Source organism: Giraffa tippelskirchi, chromosome 11 (genome assembly GCF_054371585.1).
Source record: "Giraffa tippelskirchi isolate mGirTip1 chromosome 11, T2T-mGirTip1v1.2.pri, whole genome shotgun sequence".
NCBI classification, from domain to species: Eukaryota; Metazoa; Chordata; class Mammalia; order Artiodactyla; family Giraffidae; genus Giraffa; species Giraffa tippelskirchi.
Window position 1 is genome coordinate 14,602,984 of NC_137285.1, and position 20,510 is coordinate 14,623,493.

Sequence of the window (20,510 nt, forward strand, 5' to 3'; positions counted from 1 at the left end):
TGCCAGGAGAATCCTCCAGCTGTGATAGCCAAAAATATCTCCAGACATTGCCAAGGGTCCCTGGGGGGCAAAATCACCCTTGGCTGAGAACCATTGAATTAACCATCCATGAGATTTTCCAAATCTGGGAGCTGCAAATGTCAGTATACAAAAGAATCACGTGGGGATGTTCAAAGGGGGTGTAGATTGCTGGCAATGTAGTAAGTCTAGGCTCAGGACTCAGCATTTTTGAAGCACCCCACAGGATTCTGGTGCTGGTGGTATGTGGACCATACCATGACCATTCTACCCTTCACAGCTGAGAAAAATGACTGTCCAAGTCCACAATTTAGGTAGGGAAGTTATCAGTTGACAAAACAGGTAAGTACAGAGGGCCTAAGCTCAGGCATATCAATGATTTTTTAATTTTTATGTTTTAAGGTTGTATTTTTTTTATTTGATTGATTATGGTAGGAACCCTTAACATGAAACCGATCCTTGTAACATGTTTTTAAGTACACAATACAGTACTGTGGGCAGAAATATCCTTTAAAACTGAGTTTGGAAGGGGTAGGTGGTTGATAGGAAAGGTGGTTAAATCTTCCTGGTCTCTAAGAAACTGGGAACACACGGAGTGGCCAGCAGGCTTCGGATAGAAATTTCACTGGCCTGCAGATTCCATGAAGGCTGAAACTGCATTTGCCTGGTTTTCTATGGTAGTCTCAACTAGCACAGGACATGCACTTGATAAATGCCTCTTGCACTGACCTGAATTCGACTAGAGGACTTGCTTAGTTCCTGCTATGTTGCTCTGTCCCCCTGAGCCTGTTGCCTAACAGCTGTGAGTGATGCTGAACGTTGTTCTCAGTCCTGCCTGACTCGGCCACCTCTCTAGAACACTTCCGGCTGGTCCACTGGCCCCACCCACCCCAGCTCAGGACCTCAGGATGCAAACTTAGGATGGCTGCTTCTCTCTCTTCATTTGCTACTCACCCTCTCACGAAACAGGGCACCACTTCGTCAGCCTGGATCCGGTTGAGCCAGGAGGAGCACACGCCGTGGTGAATTGGTCCTTCTCCATCTAACAGGATAACCGAGGTGATCTGGCTCATCTACTGTCCCTCACACTCCCCCATCCCTGGCCTCCCCAGTCCTCCAGCACAGAAGACTCACAGCCCTAACGCCAAGTTTCTGCCTTAGGTTCCCTTGCTCTGATGGAGAAGAGGAAATGGTAAAGCTGGGGTGGGCCCATGGCTGTGAAACTGTTGGGTGAGGATGGGTTGGATTCCAATCCTGACCACTGCAAGGGCCTTGGTCCATGTGTCTCTGTGGCCTGCCAGGACCCCTGTCTCAGTGCTCTCTCAGGCACCGCACTTTTTTTCTTTTGGCTGTGCCTTGTGGCTTGCAGGATCTCAGTTCCCCAACCAGGGATTGAACCTGGGCCCCAGCAGTGAAAGCCCACAGTCCCAGCCATTGGACCGCCAGGGAATTCCCAGGCACCATGCATTTTCACCTCTTTACCAAGGATGGAAAGCACAGGCACAGAGGTCAGGGTGTCTGGCTGCCCTACAACCAGCTGGGTGTCATAGAGCACAGAGCTCCTCCCTCCGAGGGAAGAGGGGGTGGTGGTTTGTTCTAGCTGCTGCCTTGGGGGTACAAACGGAGAAAGGGAGTAAAAGGGGGTCTTGGGCTTTGGGAGGAGAGGCTTCAAAATGCACAGCTCATTTCTTTCCTAATTCTGCACAGAGCTGGCTCTGCCTAAGAGGACAGTTTGCTGCACTGTTTCTTCTCCCAGTTTTCCTGACCTTGGAGGGGGGTGGGTCTCCTCTCCAGGGTTTGGGTCTTGGCAGAGGTTTAGGCAGATGTTCAGGGGCCCCTGGAAGTGGGGTGGGAAATGCAGAGCTGGGGGCTCTCCCAGCACCTCTGCCCACCTCGGGTGCGGTAGGAGACGATGGCCACGGTGAGGTGCACCTCGTCGGGGTACATGTCCGGGGAGGAGCTGATGGAATAGTAGCGAGGCTGCAGCAGGGACAGCTGGGTCAGGAGCAGGGTGGAGGGCATCTGGATGGACGGGAACTCCTCCAGCACCTCCACGATGTTGGGGTTCTTGCCCCATTTCCACTCCTCGTACTCCTGCAGACCCTATACCACGGACAGGGACAGAAGGGAACTTGCAGCCAGACCCTGGAGTGAACTTTCAAGGCAGGCTCGCTCGCGGAGGTTCAGGGAAGAAGGGAAATTAAAAAACAGTCACAGTTAACTCTTACATAGGAATTATTCTGTGCTGAGTTTTCACTGTTGCAAGGATCTTATCAAATAAGCCTGGTTGTCACCCCTATTTTATTGATGGGGAAACTGAGGGATATAGAGATCACACAGCTACGAGGTGGTGGCAAACTTTAGCTCACAAACCACCTGCTCATATGGCCCATGAACTAAGAGTTGTTTTTATATGTTTTAATGGCTGGAGGCAGAGAATCAAAAGAACATACTATTATCTGGTGCGAAGAACTGACTCAGTGGAAAAGACCCCGATGCTGGGAAAGATTGAGGGCAGGAGAAGGGGACGACAGAGGACAAGGTGGCTGGTAGCATCACTGACTCAAAGGATATGAGTTTGAGCAAGCTCTGGGAGATGGTGAAAGACAGGGAAGCCTGGCATGCTGCAGTCCGTGCGGTCGCAAAGAGTTGAACATGACTAAGCGACTGAACAACAAGGGTTCCAAAGGAAGGAGAAAAAGGTATTAGCAATTTCTATTGCCGTCAGAGAACTTGGAGATTCAATGGGGTCACTCTTTTGTTCTGTTACACCTTTGTTAGAAGGAGGGGAGATGGCCAGGTCTAGCCAAAATGCATTAGCTAATACGGTGACCTGTGAACTAGACCGTGGCAGCCCTCGCTCAAGGCTGCCATCTGCTGAAACACTGTTGAGAAACCATACAGGGAGGAAGTGAAGTTGCTTAGTCATGTCTGACCCTTTGCGACCCCATGAACTGTAGCCTGCCAGTTTCCTCTGTCCATGGGATTTTCCAGGCAAGAATCCTGGAACGGGTTGCCATTTCCTTCTCCAGGGGATCTTCCCAACCCAGGGATTGAACCCGGGTCTCCTGCATTGCAGGCAGACTCCTTATCAGCTGAGCCACAAGGGAACCATAAAATTCTCCAAGGAGCAGCAGGTGGTGAGGTTGAATGAGGCCAGGGACCCACCTTGCTGAGGACTAGCAGACGCTGCTTCTCTTTCTCATTGGTGGCCAGGGAGGCAAACTGCTGCAGCTGCAGTGGCGTCGGGGGCGTGGTGATGTCCAGGTAGTACTTGAAGGCCTGGAAGATGGTGCAGGGCGGCAGGCGATGCTCATCGGTCCAGTTACTGATAACCCCTGCAGAGGCACAATGGTGGTGAGAGATGGGTGGGGGAGGGACAGTGTGGGTCCTGAGGGTTTGGGTCCAAGTCAGGAAGGCCAGACCTGCTCCTGGAGCAGAGGATGGGGCCCAAAGAACTGACTGCCCCAGAGCCAACTGAGGCCTTCACTGGCCACCTCCATCCCACATCTACAGCCAGGTTTCCTGGGGACCCTGTGATCACCTCCTGTATGCAAGGAGCATGTCCAAAATCAGCTGAGCAAACTAGTGCCAGAATTTAAGAGTAAATATTAAAATAGCCTGAGACCGTCCCTTGATATTCTGAGCAATGAGCCACCAACTGAGCACGAACTATGAGTCCATTTTTCCCTCCGTCTCTCTTCTCATGGTGTCAGCCTTTCGCCCCTCTGAGTGGGATTCTAGCATTTAAAACAACAAATGTGCCAAACACTTACCTAGCCCTTTCCATGCACCATGTCATTTTCTTGGCACTTTCTGTTAGTAACTCATTTAATCCTTGCCACCATCCTAGGTGGTGGGTGCTATTATTACCTCCATTTTGCAGTTGAGAAAATGCAGGCACAAAGAGGTTAAGGAATTTGGCCAAGGTCACCAGGTGGCACTAGTGAAGAACCCCCTTGCCAATGCAGGAGATGTGGGCTCCATCTCTGGTTTGGGAAGATCCCCTAGAGAAGGGAATGGCAAGCCGTTCCACAGTATTCTTGCCTGGAGAATCCCATGGACAGAGGAGGCTGGTGGGCTACAGTCCCTGGGGTCACAGAGAGTCAGACACGACCGAGTGACTGAGCACAGCAACAACACAGCTCAAAGTCATAAAGTCAGGCAGTACTGCTCCAGGCCATGTTTGAACTACTGCCTCTGTGTACTTTAGTCCAAGAAAGGCCCTACACACAAGCGTCCACTTCATCAGGAGCTCAACCCAAGATACAAAGTACTGTGCCAACATGGAGGAAGAACTGGCTGGGTTGGATTTCATAAGAGAAGACGTGTCTCTCCAAAGCAGTACCTTCCTAAGGGATGTTCAGCAGGGTTTCAACTACGTACTGTTTTCACATTCTGACCTAACTTTGTGTCCTGGCTCCCTTGAAGAGGAGATGTGTCACCGTATCATGGGCTACCACGTGTGGTCACTGCAGTTCCTTAAGTCCTGAGCTCACTCATGGCTACTGAGATGAAGCATGGAGACCCATTTGCTTTGCAAAGTTCTTTAATAGGAATGTCAAGGGTGGTCCCCCAAACAGGTTGGGACTTGATCTAATGATATCAGAAATCCGGTTCAATCCCAGTGGGCCACCGAGCTTCACATAGTGCTTTTGGATTCTAAAAGAAGGCAGGAGTGGACTTCAGCTGCTATTCCCTCGGTGAGGCAGGGGTGATGAAGGAAGTCAGACCAGCAGCCTTTGCTAAGATCGGTGTCTGGCCAATGAAAGAAGGTAAGACTCTTTCCCTCAAGGGTGAACCATCAATGTCCAGGCTTAATGGACACTTGCTCAACTAGTTGGGTCAAGGTTGTTCAGCCATGAAGGGGAGCCTTCAGTCTCATAAGCTGGGGGTGACAGAGACCCACTCTCCTGCCTGGACTGGCAACTGGGCAGAACGGGTTTCTTCTTCCCTGGACACCTGCTGGGGAAGGGAAGGCCCAGACAGCCTCTGGGACTCCTCAGAGAAGGAAAGGGCCCTTGGGAGTGGCTGGGTGGGGTACTAGCTTGGCCGTAGTTACCCAAAGCCGTGCTCCGCTCCTCCAGCAGCTCCACCTTCACCAGCTGGTTGACAGGGGGCGCGTCCTCCAGCCGCTCCATCAGGGCATTCACCAGATCCTCGTGGTTGCCGGGGAAGACGCCCAGGTGGTCCCCGGGCTGGTACTGCAGCTCCTGATTCCCATTGGTGTGGAGACGCACGAAGATGGTCGATCGACTGGAGGGAAGGGTGGGGGAACAACGGGGTAGAGGGCCACCAGCTTGTGTCCCTTTTCTTTGCTCCTTTGTCTGTCTTTGTGGCTACACCTCCCCTCCTTCCATTCTCCTTGGGGCTCAGGCCAATCAGACTTCCACCCCCATCAATTCCACAGGGCGGGTTTCAGCAAGGTCACCCATGAGCTCCTCTTTGCAAACCCAACAGCCAGCTCCCAGTGCTCACTGTGGTCAGCAGAGCAGTACTGGACGTGGCTTCTCACTTCTTCCTTCTCAGTCCCCTTCTCTTGAGCTCCTCAGGCTCTCCTGGCCTCTTCCCTGGCTGCTCTTCCTCAGTCCGCTTTGTTGGTTCCTTCTCATCTCCCCTAACTCTGGAGACTGGAGCACCCTGGCGTTCAGTCCCCAGATCTCTTTGCTTTTCTGACTTCCTGTCCCTGCTTTCCTTTTCTCCATAGTGCTTACCAAACTCCATAGAATGGAGAGTTTACTCCATTCTATGGCATGTGGTCTGTCTCTCTGCCTGCCCCTTCCCCATCCCCACCCTGAGGACAATAGAGGGGGCTAGGAATCTGTCTAAACTCTAGAGGGCAAGGAATTTGCCTGCTTTCTCCACTGCTTCATTCTAGCACCTAGGGCAGTGCATGACACATTGTAGATACTCAAGAAATATTTACTGATTGAAGGAAACTCAGACCCTCAGGGTTAGTCAGCTGCTGGAATAGGCTCTATTTTTGATACCAGATTTCTACCAGGAACCACTAAACCCCACTGGAGCCGCGGCAGTGATGTCCCCATTCTGTGAAATTACACCTTTCCTGGGAATCCCAAGCTCCACCTCCTTTTGCAACTGGGGTCCTCACCTTGTCCTGGAAAAGCAAAAAAGGCTTGACCTTAAGCTTAGGTTCTTATTATCCCCAATCCACTGATACTATAAAATTTATAGAATAAAGGAGAAAACCCAGAGGGAAACTTGTTTAGGCCTGCCGAGTCATGCCCTTTCCTTTGATAGCTGGATTTCAAGTGCAGGAGGTCTATGAATGAATCCTCAGAATAAGATTATTCTGGTTCTTTTTAAAGTTTTAGTACCAATACACTGCATTTTTATGCCTGAAAACTTTGGGATTGATGACTACACTTGGGTAAATCAAATCTTTTTGTATTCTTGGAGTTACATTCACATTTTCAGATCCGCTTTTTCTTCCTTGCCAACTGGTTTTCAGTTGATAGAGACACTTGATATTCAACATGAAGTTTCTACATTCTCCGAGGTATGTAAATCAGCACTTGAATAGACCAATGGGACTCGTTATTTGAAGGAGTTTTTGGCACAACCAAAAGTTCTTTTGTGCTGCAAATAGCCACCATTATTAAAAATAGTTGTGCTGTCATTTCTGCTTTTTGGGGTGTATTTTCTTGATGCACGACACCCCTGTCCTTAGTAGGGTGGGGAACTCGGTGACTGAGATTGTGAATGAGGGTGGTGGGGGTCTGGGCTCCCACTCTCCTTCCCTGGGCAGATTTTGCCCTCCCTGGGGTACTGATCTTATCTATTAAATGGGCTTGCGTGAATGCCTCTGCTCTGAGCTCATGCTAATCTATTGGTTCCTGGAGAGCGAGAGAGACATCGTCACCCCCTGCCAGCTCCAGGAAGGGAATGAGCAGAGGCCGACAGCCAGCAGGGGGCGCTGTGGGGTTGTTAATTTGGAAGCCTCCAGTGCCAACCACGGGAAGCCTTTGAAAGGCCCGCAAATCAATTCCCACTTTCTCCCTGATCATCACGAGTTGTTTTTTTTTTTTTCAGATGTATATTTGCCTCCGTTCCTATGGCCGGTACAAAATAGAAACGTGGAGGCCCCAAACTTGCTGAGCTGGCTTGTGCTCACAGCCTTTTCCCCTAAGTCCTCTTGAACGCGGCTGAGGGTGGTCAGGCAGAGAAGGGCCAGGGATGAGAAGGGAGCTGGCCTGTGGGCCACGAGGTGGGGGCAGGCTCTGTTGGGAGCTGGACCACTGACACTGCGCATGCCTCTGACTGGAGAACCCCAGCACTGAATGGCTGCATGGCCCGAGGACCCCTCCGTGGGCTGGTCCTTGAAGCCTTGCTGGGAGCTGATCCCTCAGAGCACTAGCCTGGAGACCTACTGTCTTATATCTCTGTTCTGCTGGGGATTTCTAAGTATAGGACTTTCTAACCTTTTTCTTTTTTTTTTTAAAAAAAGCTTGGGATATACATGGGTTGTCGGAAAGTATTAGGGGAAGGACTTCCCTGGAAGTCTAGTGATTAAGATTCCACACTTCTACTGCATGGGGCATGAGTTCAATCCCTGGTCGGGGAAAGATCCCGTATGCCACGTGGCATGGGCAAAAAAAAAAAAAAAAGTCCTTTCCCAAGCTTAAAAAAAGTAAGCATTTGGAGAGGGGAAAAAAGGTAGCATTGGAAAGGCAACAGCCATTCACACGCCCATCCCCTGAGTATGGCCTGCTTGTGATGTATTTACATTTACCTACAGCAACATCGCATGCACACACATTCACTCATGCACACACACAGTTAGCAATGGTTCAATGACAGGTTCACAGGGGAAAGAACAGTCTGCTAACATCCAGCATTAAAAGGGGGAGTGGGAAACAGCTCGTGTTCGTTCGTTCGTCAATGAAAAGAGTAAACATGGTCTCTTGTGAGCAGTTTGAGGTGATAAGGCTCATAGCTTCAACGAATTTGTTGACACTTTCTAGGCACTGGTGACAGAGCGATGGATAAAGGAAACACAGGGCCCCATTCTTACTGAGAAGCAACTGAAAAAGATCACGGATGAGGCTGGTGATGTGGATGGGTGGGTGCTGACAGGTTGGGGGCAGTGGGCTCAGTGACCAGCAGATAAGGATGGTCGGGGAGGCCTCGCTGGTGATTTGATGTTGGAGCAGAGATCTGAACGATGAGAAGGAGGGAACGTGCAAAGATTTTGGGGAAGAGTGTTCCCAAAAGGGGGAACAGTACGTACAAAGGCCCTGAGGTAGGAAAAAGCATGACATGTCTGAGGACGGGAAAGAAGGCTGGAGGGTTTGGAAGAGGGGTCAACACAGGGCTGAGTGGCACAGGAGGAGGTCAAAGAGCTAGGAAGAGGCCAGATCAGGAGGGTCTCATTGTAATCTGTCCAGGCAAGGAGTTTGGAGATTTCCTGAGATCAGTGGGAAGCCATTGGAGGGTGTGAAGCGGCAGGAGGATGGGCTTCCGTTTACATTCTTAAAAGATTAGTCTGGCTGCTATTTGGAAGATGAATCTTTGAGAGAAAAGGCAGGAAACATAGAAGATAAGTTAGGTGGTTTGGTAGGCCCTCAGACAACAGATGATTGTGGCCTTTCTTACGGTGGTGGCTGTAGATCTGAAATGTATTTGAAAGACAAGCCCATGGTATCAGCTGAGAGTTGGATGCATATTAGGAGGGAGACAGAGGAGGCAGAGAGGAAGCCTGAGTTTGGGGCTTACACTGAATGTTGATGCCCTGTGTTGAGATGGGGAAGGCTGCAAAGAAGTGATTTTATCCAAGAGGAGCTGGGAATTGAGAGTACCGCCATGCAGAACTCTCCATTACAATGTCCCATCTTTCTCTGATATACCCCAGCACTCAGGCCCTTTCAGCATCTTTGCTCCTAGATGGCCCTGTCTGTTCTCTATCTTATCTAAAGCAGACCCTGCATCTCCCCTCCTCCTCCTGACTTCTAAGACTTACAAGGCCCATACCCCACCCATTAGTGCTCCATTATACTCTTCTGCATTGTTTGCTAATTGTCGCACACAGAAAAGTTTATTTCCTGGCTAGGCAGTAACTGCGGTCAGTTGCTTTTCTTTTTAGAGTTGCAAAGATCACCCTCAAAGGGTGGTTTATTTCCTCTTAAGCACTTTGCTTGCTTAAGGGTCTCTTGTTATGGGTGAGAGCAGGGTGGGGAGGGTGTTTCATAATATCTTAATGCGATCTCCTGGCTCAAACATCCTGACTTTGGCTGTGGGCAGGGGAAGATGGGAGAAAGGGTCATACTTTTTACTCAATCCTTAAAAACACACACATACACACACACACACACACACACACACACACACACACATACAGACACACACACCTTATAAAGCTGGAAAGGGTAGTAAGGCCTGAAAATAGGAAGTGCTGTGGAGTCTGGTTTTAAAGGGTTAAACACTGAGACCCCATTTGATTCTTTTAAAGCTAATCTGTAACTGATTTTAATACTATCTTCTGGCTACTAACCTTTCTGAAATGCCCTCTTGCAAGTCGCTCAGCATAGTCAGCTGCCCTTTCCAGAGGTGGATGGTTTGGTGAGGGGGGGTGGAGGCGTTTATTCTGGGACTTGGTCCAACCTAGCATTGCAAATTACCTTGCTTTTTATGTACTATGGTTTGGGAGTAATTTTTATGATCTGGTCTTTCATGGTTGGTGGCTAGAGAAACGTCCAGTAGATTCTTAGTCCCTACTTTTCCAATGCCACTGAGATTGTACTTTTCCATGGGACAGAAACGGGGAGTAAGATGTGTATTTCAAATATAGAGTCCCTTTCTATTAGGGTGGCCAGAAAGTTCATTCACTTTTTGGCCAACCCAATATATCAGAGATTATTATGCTCTGAATATTACATGTAACTAATTATTCAATTAGAACTATGGACAGAGGTTTGTGACATTGTACAGGAGACAGGGATCAAGACCATCCCCATGGAAAAGAAGTGCAAAAAAGCAAAATGGCTGTCTGAGGAGGCCTTACAAATAGCTGGGAAAAGAAGAGAAGCAAAAAGCAAAGGAGAAAAGGAAAGATATTCCCATTTGAAGGCAGAGTTCCAAAGAATAACAAGGAGAGATAAGAAAGCCTTCCTCAGAGATCAATGCAAAGAAATAGAGGAAAACTACAGAATGGGAAAGACTAGAGATCTCTTCAAGAAAATTAGAGATACCAAGGGAACATTTCATGCAAAGATGGGCTCGATAAAGGACAGAAATGGTATGGACCTAACAGAAGCAGAAGATATTAAGAAGAGGTGGCAAGAATACACAGAAGAACTGTACAAAAAGGATCTTCACGACCCAGATAATCACGATGGTGTGATCACTCACCTAGATCCAGACATCCTGGAATGTGAAGTCAAGTGGGCCTTAGAAAGCATCAATACGAACAAAGCTAGTGGAGGTGATGGAATTCCAGTTGAGCTATTTCAAATCCTGAAAGATGATGCTGTGAAAGTGCTGCACTCGATATGCCAGCAAATCTGGAAAACTCAGCAGTGGCCACAGGACTGGAAAAGGTCAGTTTTCATTCCAATCCCAAAGAAAGGCAATGCCAAAGAATGCTCAAACTACCACACAATTGCACTCATCTCACATGCTATCAAACTAATGCTCAAAATCCTCGAAGTCAGGCTTCAACAGTATATGAACTGTGATCTTCCAGATGTTCAAGCTGGACTGAGAAAAGGCAGAGGAACGAGAGATCAAATTGCCAATATCTGCTGGATCACTGAAAAGGCAAGAGAGTTCCAGAAAAACATCTATTTCTGCTTTATTGACTATGCCAAAGCCTTTGACTGTGTGGATCACTATAAACTGTGGAAAATTCTGAAAGAGATGGGAATACCAGACCATCTGACCTGCCTCTTGAGAAACCTGTATGCAGGTCAGGAAGCAACAGTTAGAACTGGACATGGAACAACAGACTGGTTCCAAATAGGAAAAGGAGTACGTCTGTCAAGGCTGTATATTGTCACCCTGCTTATTTAACTTATATGCAGAGTACATCATGAGAAACGCTGGGCTGGGAGAAACGCTGGGCTGGTAGAAACACAAGCTGGAATCAAGATTGCCAGGAGAAATATCAATAACCTCAGATATGCAGATGACACCACCCTTGTGGCAGAAAGCGAAGAAGAACTAAAGAGCCTCTTGATGAAAGTGAAAGAGGAGAGTGAAAAGGTTGGCTGAAAGCTCAACATTCAGAAAACTAAGATTATGGCATCTGGTCCCATCACTTCTTGGGAAATAGATGGGGAAACAGTGCAAACAGTGTCAGACTTTATTTTTGGGGGCTCCAAAATCACTGCTGATGGTAATCGCAGCCATGAAATTAAAAGATGCTTACTCCTTGGAAGGAAGGTTATGACCAACCTAGATAGCATATTGAAAAGCAGAGACATTACTCTGCCAACAAAGGTCCGTCTAGTCAAGGCTATGGTTTTTCCAGTAGTCATGTATGGATGTGAGAGTTGGACAGTGAAGAAAGCTGAGTGCCGAAGAATTGATGCTTTTGAACTGTGGTGTTGGAGAAGACTGTTGAGAGTCCCTTGGACTGCAAGGAGATCAGTCCTGGGTGTTCATTGGAAGGACTGATGTTGAAGCTGAAACTCCAATACTTTGGCCACATCATGTGAAGAGTTGACTCATTGGAAAAGACCCTGATGCTGGGAAGGATTGAGGGCAGGAGGAGGAGATGACAGAGGATGAGATGGCTAGATGGCATCATCGACTCGATGGACATGGGTTTGGGTGGACTCCGGGAGTTGGTGATGGACAGGGAGGCCTGGCGTGCTGCGATTCATGGGGTCGCAGAGAGTCGGACATGACTGAGCGACTGAACTGAACTGAATTATTCAATTACATTAATTTCCCAAAACATTTCTTCCGTGTTTGAGGGTCTGGGGGAGAGCATGACGACCCTGGGACTCCATCCTGTTGACCATATGGATCACTTGATCATAAGTTTTACATCCAGGCATAGAGAACAGACTGGTGGTTGCCAAGAGGGTAAGGGGTTTGGGGAAGGATGGAGTGGGAGGCTGGAGTTCACAGAAGTAGCTTTTATATGTCGAACGGATAAACAAGGTCCTACTGTATGGCACAGGGGATTATATTCAATATCCTGTGATAAACCATAATAGGAAAGAATATTTAAAAAGAATGTATATATATATATGTATAACTGAATCACTTTACTGTACAACAGAAATTAATGCAACATTGTAAATCAACTATAGTTTAATTGGAAAAAAGGTTTTATACCCACAGAGAAAGCACACATATTAAAATGTGCAGATGCATGAAACTGGGATGGGTAAGGAACAGAAACATAGGATACCCTAGCTGCTTTGTGAGTGTTTTTAATATATTAGTCCTGGGATGCTGTTGATGCCACAGGTATAGCCATTTGGCGTTTTGACTTTGGAGTCAGAGAACTGAGTCTGTGTGACCTTAAAAAACTCACTTGCATTTTCTAATTGTCAGTTTTCCTATTTAAAACACGGGTGATAACAGTACCTATTTCCTGGGCTGTTTCAAACTCTGGGAGAGCCTGCACAGAGAGAACTCAAAACTGTGCTCGGAACACAGAAAATACTAGATAAGTACTAGTTCTCATTTTAGGTAAGGAGACAGGTGTTCCGAAGACCTAAGGGACTTGTCCAAGGTCACATGGCTGGGGGATGGCAGCACTAGGGTAAGAACCCAGGGCTATCTGGCTCGAGAGGCCACCCTTTGTATCATGCCATGCAAAGAACCAAGATCTCAAAAGATCTTCATGGGCTAGAACTGCTAAGTGAAGAAGATTACATTCGATGGGGATCCAGGCAAAGATTTTCTAACTGCTAAAAAATGTACTTATACATGGAGTGATGCAGAGATCTGGTCTGATCATTTTGAAAAGACTTCAGGTCCGAGAGCAGAAAGGAACATAAGCTTAATGGGAGAGCGGCAAGGCTGTTAGGACAACCCTGGGCTGCTTTAGCATCTCCTGTCCGGATTGAGGATGGTAATAATAGCCTTGACGCACTTGGCAGTGATCACAGGACCTCCACTGCGCTGTGACCGGGTCTGAGAATGACATTTCCAGTAGGACAGTGTGTCCTTCTACTACGGCAAAAGGTTTGGGAAACTGGGTCTCAGGAGAAGCAGTTGGAAGGAACGAGGATCAGGGAGAGTGGCTGCTGTCCTTGGCTATTGGCAGCTCTCTCATTTGGAAGAACTGACTTTGTTTTGGGTGTCATTGGAGAGTGTAACATAGGATCAAAACGAAAGTGCTAGGAACACATGCTTTGGTTATAAACAGTAGGAAGATAATTTCTAACAAATGGGACCTCAGAACACAGAAGGGGCTGTTTTGTAGGTTAACAAACCTCCCATCATCCCAAAGGACTTAAAGCAGAGATTGAGCAGGCATTTCTCAGGACACCAGAGAAGAATTATCCATAAGGAGGAGCTGTCTGGACTGAGTGATTTCTGACTAAGGTGCACATTAGAGCAAATATTAGCAGTTTGACGAAGGTGTGGTCTCTATTAAAAAAATTCCTCATAAAAACTTTCTCTTCCCCATTTCCAAAAAGATCATCACCATTCATTTTTTCGCTTTTCTTTTTGGCTGTACCGAGTGGCTGTGGGACCGTAGTTCCCTGAGCATGGATCAAACCTGTACCCCCTGCTGTGGAAACCTGGAGTCTTAACCACTGGATCACAGGGATGTCCCGACCATTTACTTTTTTCATCCCTGCAGGGTGGAGCTTGGAAAACGGAAAGCAGGAAGCCAAGATGCTGCAAGGCAGCAAAGAGGGTCTGGAGGACCCTTCCAATGGTAATAGGAAGTCAGTCCTCCAAGTTAACAAGGGCTCATTCATTGCCATGGGTGGCATCTGGGGCAGAGGCGGGGAACCCCAGGGGACCAGGGTGTTCCTACCTGGATTTTGGACTCTGAAGGTTTTGGCGGCTGAGGAGTCGAGCGGCTGAGACCCGCTTTTTGTGGACATTGGATAGCCCTGGGGGGAGAAGAACAAGGGTGCTCCTGAGATGGGGTAAAACAGTTGTCAATACAGAGTCTCCAGCTTCTCCTGACCCTCTGGAGTGAAGCGAAGAGATAAAAGAAAAGAGGTCAGGCAGGCATTGGGGTGGGTGGTTGTGGATACAGCAGAACAGAAAGCAAAACTGGCTGAACTTAGCAGAGAAGAGGAGGTTCAGGGTGACACGCTGCAGGGCTGAAGAGAGAGCCCAGAGCACCGACAGTGTGTTTATTTGGGTGCACTGCACTAAAGGTGCACTAAAGGGTGGAGGTGGGCACGGCAACCCACGCCAGTATTCTTGCCAGGAGAATCCCATGAACAGAGGAGCCCGGTGGGCTACGGTCCATGGGGTTGCAAAAAGCTGGACATGACTGAAGCGACTGAGCACACACGCATGCACTGCGAGGGAGACCTAAGCAACGAAGCCCACCTTCTCTAAGGACCTTTCGGGGGTGAGAACTGTCGTCTCCCCTCCCCACCCCAGGGTCTTGGATGTCTTCCCAGGCGGGTGGTGGGAGGTACCTTGTGTGAGTTCCGGAGCTTCCGCCACGTAGGTGAGGCGGAACTTGTTCCTCTTCCAGCTGCGGTCATTGCTGATGAGGGAGTTGTTTGCCTTTTCAATGTTGACATCATCACCCACACAGAACACATCACAGGCTGCCTGTGGCACGCATTGTACACGTTCGGAGCCACTCCCATTTTCCTCTCCCCGCCTCCCCAGACCCTGGGAATCGCTAGTCTACTTCTTGTCTCTCTGACTTTGCCTGTTCTGGACGTTTCATGTACATGGACTCAGATGGTAAGTGTCCTTTTGTGTCTGGCTTCTTCCACGTAGCACATGCTTTCAAGATTCATCCATGTCGTAGCATGGATCAGCACTTCATTCCTTGCCGAACATTCCATTGCAGGGACACACTACATTTTGTTTATCCATTCATCATATTTAATGCTAACCAGTCCACATTTAAATTTAAGTGACCATGTGTGGCAAGTGGCTACTGTACAGGTCACTGGAGATCTAGCACAAGAGAAACGAGATTGTCAAAGCAGACAGATTGGAGGGATCTGAGATCCAGCCTGAGGCATGGCCCCCTGGGTTGGCTAATCAACTGTATGTTTTTTATTTACTTGTCTATGGAATGTGAGTGAAGGATGGGTTCCTCCCAGCTCTAAAATTCCCAGGCTCTATAATTTTTTATAGACTGACTCTTTACTCTTAATACAGGAGGCTGGATTCCAGGTGGAAAATGTGTCTTAGGACCATCCAAAGTCATCTGACTTGTTTAAAGCTGTCTCCTGGTTGGATACATAAGGGAAGTACCAAAGATTTTTCTCAAGGTTTTTCTATTTCTGATGGTTTAGGTGATCTGTCCTTGGGGGTCCCTGGGGACATGATTCCTCCCCATGGGTCTCTAAGACTGGGGCAGATGGTTACCTTGAAGACCTTCTTAGCCCAGGTCCTGAAAGCCTCTTCTTGCCCACAGAGCTCATCCCCCTCCCTCATCTTCAGGATCCTCTCTCCCCCGAGCTCTTCCAGGAGGGTATCTACGGCGTGTCCAAAGGCGCAGAAGTGAGGGTATGCCCGTGAGCCAAGGCCAAACACAGAAAACCTGCCAAGAAGACAACAGAAGGTCTAGACTGGGGGCTGCGGAGAATGCAGCAGGGATTCTGGTGTCATGGACTGTTACATCCCCCTAAATTCACACGTGAAGCCCTGTCCCCCAGTGTGACTGTATTTGAAGATGGGGCCTTCAAGGAGGTAACTGAGCTCAAACGAAGTCATAACGGTGGGGCCCTAATCCGATAGCACTGGTGTCCTTCTAAGAAGAGGGAGAGGCACCTGTGAGCTCTCTTCCCCAACCCCAGTGACAGGCTCACAGAGGAAAGGCCACGTGAGGACACAGCAAGAAAGCAGATGTCTGCAAGCCAGGAAGACAGGCCTCACCAGAAACCTTGATCTTGGACTTGCAGCTTCCAGAAGTGTTAGAAACAAATTTCTGTTGTTGAGGCCCCCAGCCTGTGGTACGTTGTGATGGCTTCCCAAGCAGATAAAGACAGCTGGTACCTCCAGAAGGGCAGTGTTTAGCCCCTGGTGGTCAGACCACTCCACACCCATTTGGGGAAGGCCATCTTTAAGCCTGAGAGCCCCTAAACCCTGCTCTCCCTTCCTTCTGGTCTCTGCTAGGTACCACTGTCCTCAGGAGAAAACTCCCAGTTGGTCCTTAGGAGGATGGGTGACCCAGAACCATTAGCTGTTTCTTGAGTGTCCATTTCTAAGCTGGACTAATTGTGGCAATGAATCTACTGGATTAGCCAAAAAGTTTGTTTGAGTTTTTCTGTAAGACGTCACGGAAAAGCTTGAATGAACTTTTTGGCCAACTCAATACATCAGTGGAAGACTTGACTCTACTCAGGATACAATTATATTAATTTCAAGTACAAAGAGAATGAAAACTCTAGCATAGCCGTTCTTGGGGATGTGCTAACAAGGAGATAAGAAGAACTTGTCATTAACACATCCAGTGTTGGTGTGTAAACAGGTTCTTCTAAAAGGGATCGAAAGGTTTATAAATATGCTGGCTCCACCCTTTGCGGCTTCTGTGACATTGATTTGTTTCACAAAGCCTCTTTGCTTGGAATGGACATATACACTCTACTACATTTAAAATGAATACAACAAGGACCTACCATATAGCACATGGAATGCTGCTCAATGTTATATGGCAGCCTGGATGAGAGGGGAGTTTGCGGGAGAATGGATATATGTATATGCATGGCTCAGTCCCTTCACTGTCCACCCAAAATTATCACAACACTTGTTTGTTAATTGGCTATACCCCAGTACAAAATGAAAAAGTTTAATTAAAAAAATGTCTGTTTGCATAGATGCCACAAGAAAATGTTGGTGTTTGAATCGATGGGGGTCAAGTTAATGAGAATTTTCTGAAGTCTGGGAAGTGGAGGGCTGTGTCCCAGATGACCCCTCAGTCCTGCAGAGACTTGACATCACACTTCTAGGACTTGGTCCTGGCTGTGGGTCTTGACCTCATTGGCCCTAGATGGACAAGTGAACAAGTAGGATATGAACAACACCCCAGCCTGCGTTTTTTTTCCAGGTTGGAATGTGACTATCCTGTGGGCGACTGTCATTTCAGACAAGTCAAGGAGTGGAGCTGTTTAACTTGCTCCTTACAGAGTCTGACTCTGTCCCTGAATCTCTTTCTTATTAAAGAATGATGGAGCCAGCTGTCACATGAAAGACTGCAATGGGGGATGAGGGGAAAACAGTAGGGCAAGTTGGGAAGGGACCCTCTTGTTATTGGAGAATGAGCTTGAGATGGGGTCCAGGTGGCTCAGAGATCATGTGAAAGTTAACATAGATTAATATCCCCTCCTCTGAAATCCACACTGATGCTTCTTCATCCTATTCTCCTGCCCTTCTTTCCTGGGGGTTCCACAGTCTTCCCAAGGGAGGGATGTAGGACTAGGTAGCATGTTTTCCCATCACTCCTTCACTCACGATCCTCCTTTACCTGGATTCCTCACCTTTTCCCTGCAGGTGGCAAGAACTGGTGGCCAGCATGGGACTGCTTGGATGGGGCCAGCAAGCTGCACTCCTGCCCCCAGCCATCGCCCTCAGCCTAAGGCAGGTTTGAAAACTCAGTGCTAGTCATGCCTTGTGGTTAGGGAGTTGTTCCCCAAACCTCCATCTATCTACTTAATATTTATTTATTTATCTGGATGCACTGGGTCTTAGTTGTGGCATGTAGGATCTTTAGTTGTGACATGTGGGATCTAGTTCCCTGACCAGAGATTGAACCCAGGCCCCCTGGATAGGGAATGTGGAGTCTTAGTCACTGGACTGCCAGGGAAGTCGCTCCAATATTGATTATGTTTGAGATATCTGCCATACTTAACTACCTCTCACACTGTTATTTACTTAATAGTTGCTATTTAATTTGCTTTTAATTTGTACTCTATTTGCACAAATTATTTGTACAATTATTTGTATTAGCTATTCAAATCCACTGGTGTTCACTAAGATATGGCCCGGGGAGTTAATTCATTAACATTCTTCCCAATGCATCTGAAGGCCTGTGTCACAGTCACCTCCTATAGTCACGTTTCATCACAGTGTAAACCTAATGATTGCAAAATTCCCATTTTAAGCTTCCAAACCAAAAAACCTGGCAAAATTATTATAATTGGGGCTAGATAGTAAATATTTTCAGGCTTCTAGGCTAAGAAGCAAAATTGATGCTATTATGCAGATATCTGTATAATAAGGAAGAAAATAAATTTCTGCATGCTTTTGGATAAAATTAAAAATATAATAGCAATAGTTATGGTGTACATTTTCCTAGTTATATATAGCTACTAATGAGAAGACTGGAATTCTTTTTCCAGGGGGGTATAGCATTTTGCTTAATTGGGGCTCGAAGGGAATATTTTCTATCATCAAGTAAATTGTAGATGTTCATCTGTAAAAACCATTCTGGGTTGTACAGAAATATACAGTGGTTGGGCTGGATTCAGCCCATGGGCTGCAGTTTGCCAACCTCTGCTCTTAGGCATGGTAGATTTAATAAAGGGAAAATGGGTCTGAATGTCAAACCATGGATGTTTCAGTGTCAAGCTAAAGAACATGAACTGATGTCAAAACCCATCAGTTCGAGAGTGAACCAAGGGGGAACCCTAATGCAAACTATGGGCCTTGGGTGACAATGATGTGTCAATATAGGTTCATCGACTATAAATGTACCACCATGGTAGGGGATGTTGATGATGGAGGAGGGGGTGTGTGTGTGTGTGTGTGTGTGTGCGCGCGTGTGTGTGTGTGCGTGTGCGCGTGCATGCGCCGAGGGTTGGGCAGGTAGTACATGCAAAATCTCTGTGCCTTCCCTTCAATTTTGCTGTGAACCTAAAGCTACTTTAAAAAAATAAAGTTTATTAAAAAGTGTACTGATGGGAATTCCCTGGTGGCCCGGTGGTTAGGCCTTTGTTGTTCAGTCGCTCAGTCATATCTGACTCTTTGCGACCCCATGGACTGCAGCAGGCCAGGTTTTCCTGTCCTTCACCATCTCCCAGAGCTTGCTTAAACTCATGTCCATTGAGTCGGTGATGCCAACCAATCAAGTTACGTGGCGTGGCCAAAAAAGAAAAAAAGTGTACTGATAGAAACAATACTTGAATATCTAGGAACCCTGTGATCTCTATCATCTGCTAAGCATTGCCCTGAGCCGGTGTGGAGGAGGCTGCATTGGTGAAGGTCTAAGAGGTTCCCGGCCGGGTCTGAACACTGCTTACACGGTAGCCTCATCTTGACCAGTGTCTATGAAACCAAGGGTTTGACATCCAGTTTTCTTCCTTTCCAAATACCCATGAAACTGAATCCATGACCACTGAAGTAGAAAATACATGTCCATGTACTATCTAAAATGTTCTCGTGGGATGTGACTATGCTTTGGGAAACATGAGGTTGTGACAATATTTTTTTGAATCTGACTGCACATTGGAGGCAATTAGGGAGGTTGAAAAAAAAAACAAGCAAAGCTTGGGTCCAAGTTTACATCCAACTACATCAAAGTCTCTGGAGGTGGGGCTCAGGTATCTGTACATTGTAAACATCTCCAGGTGATTCTGATGAGCATCCAAGGTTGGGAACCACTGGGTCACAGTGGGGTGTCCCCAGAAGCTTCTAATATATAAGATGTAGTAGCACTTATGAAGGGAACTAGCTGAGTTACATCTGGGGGATTAGCATTCTTTAGCACAAATGATATGAAATTCATGCAAAGGGGTGAAACTTGGGTGATGGGGGCTCTGAAGGAGTGTGATTTGGGAAGAGGTCATAGGAGGGGTCCAGGTAATGTGCTTTAATGAAGCAGGGGGATATCCCCAAACAGCGAGAGTGCAGCTGGTTATTCAAGGGATGAATGGACACGGAAGGGAGACCCCTCCCCGAACAGAGAGCCCACTTTGTTACTCTGTCCAGCTCCCCAAGAGTCTTCATCATCCCTGATGCCCTGGGCCCCTCTCTCACCTCACGTTGGCCAGGGGTCCGGTGCTCTCAAAGTTGTCTCTGAGGTCTGGCCCATCGCCTGATGATTTGCGGGAGTCGGAGTACGAGGAAACGCTGTTGAAACGCACCTTGTAGCTCCTGCCAAGATGAAACAGAGTCTGTGAACTCTGGTTCAGAGCCCCTGTCCTGGGGTCGGCACCCTCATGGCTATCTATATTACCAGTCCTGGTTCTAGGACCTTCCCTTGAGTGTTGAGTGAGATCATAACACATCCATGGCCTTGACTAGAACATATCAACTCACCCTTGCCCACCACAAGAACACCTAGACATCATTTGATGTTACGTGTATTGAAAAGGTTTTAGCAGAAACAGAATCACGGACACAGAAAACAGACTGGTGGT

At 47.6% G+C, this 20,510-nt stretch overlaps 1 protein-coding gene across 4 annotated transcripts in view; it reads right to left on the minus strand.

Annotated features, from left to right (window-relative positions):
* NOS1 (nitric oxide synthase 1) overlaps nucleotides 1–20,510 on the minus strand; it is a 194,045-nt gene that overhangs the window by 12,939 nt on the left and 160,596 nt on the right. For all 4 annotated transcript variants that reach the window (XM_081539721.1, XM_081539718.1, XM_081539719.1 and 1 more), the window contains 8 exons: nucleotides 20,128–20,244; nucleotides 15,520–15,694; nucleotides 14,607–14,745; nucleotides 13,985–14,063; nucleotides 5,081–5,274; nucleotides 3,187–3,356; nucleotides 1,911–2,121; nucleotides 973–1,060 (listed from right to left, as the gene is read on the minus strand). In XM_081539721.1, coding sequence (XP_081395847.1) covers nucleotides 973–1,060; nucleotides 1,911–2,121; nucleotides 3,187–3,356; nucleotides 5,081–5,274; nucleotides 13,985–14,063; nucleotides 14,607–14,745; nucleotides 15,520–15,694; nucleotides 20,128–20,244 — 1,173 coding nt within the window. The remainder of the gene's footprint in view (nucleotides 1–972; nucleotides 1,061–1,910; nucleotides 2,122–3,186; nucleotides 3,357–5,080; nucleotides 5,275–13,984; nucleotides 14,064–14,606; nucleotides 14,746–15,519; nucleotides 15,695–20,127; nucleotides 20,245–20,510) is intronic.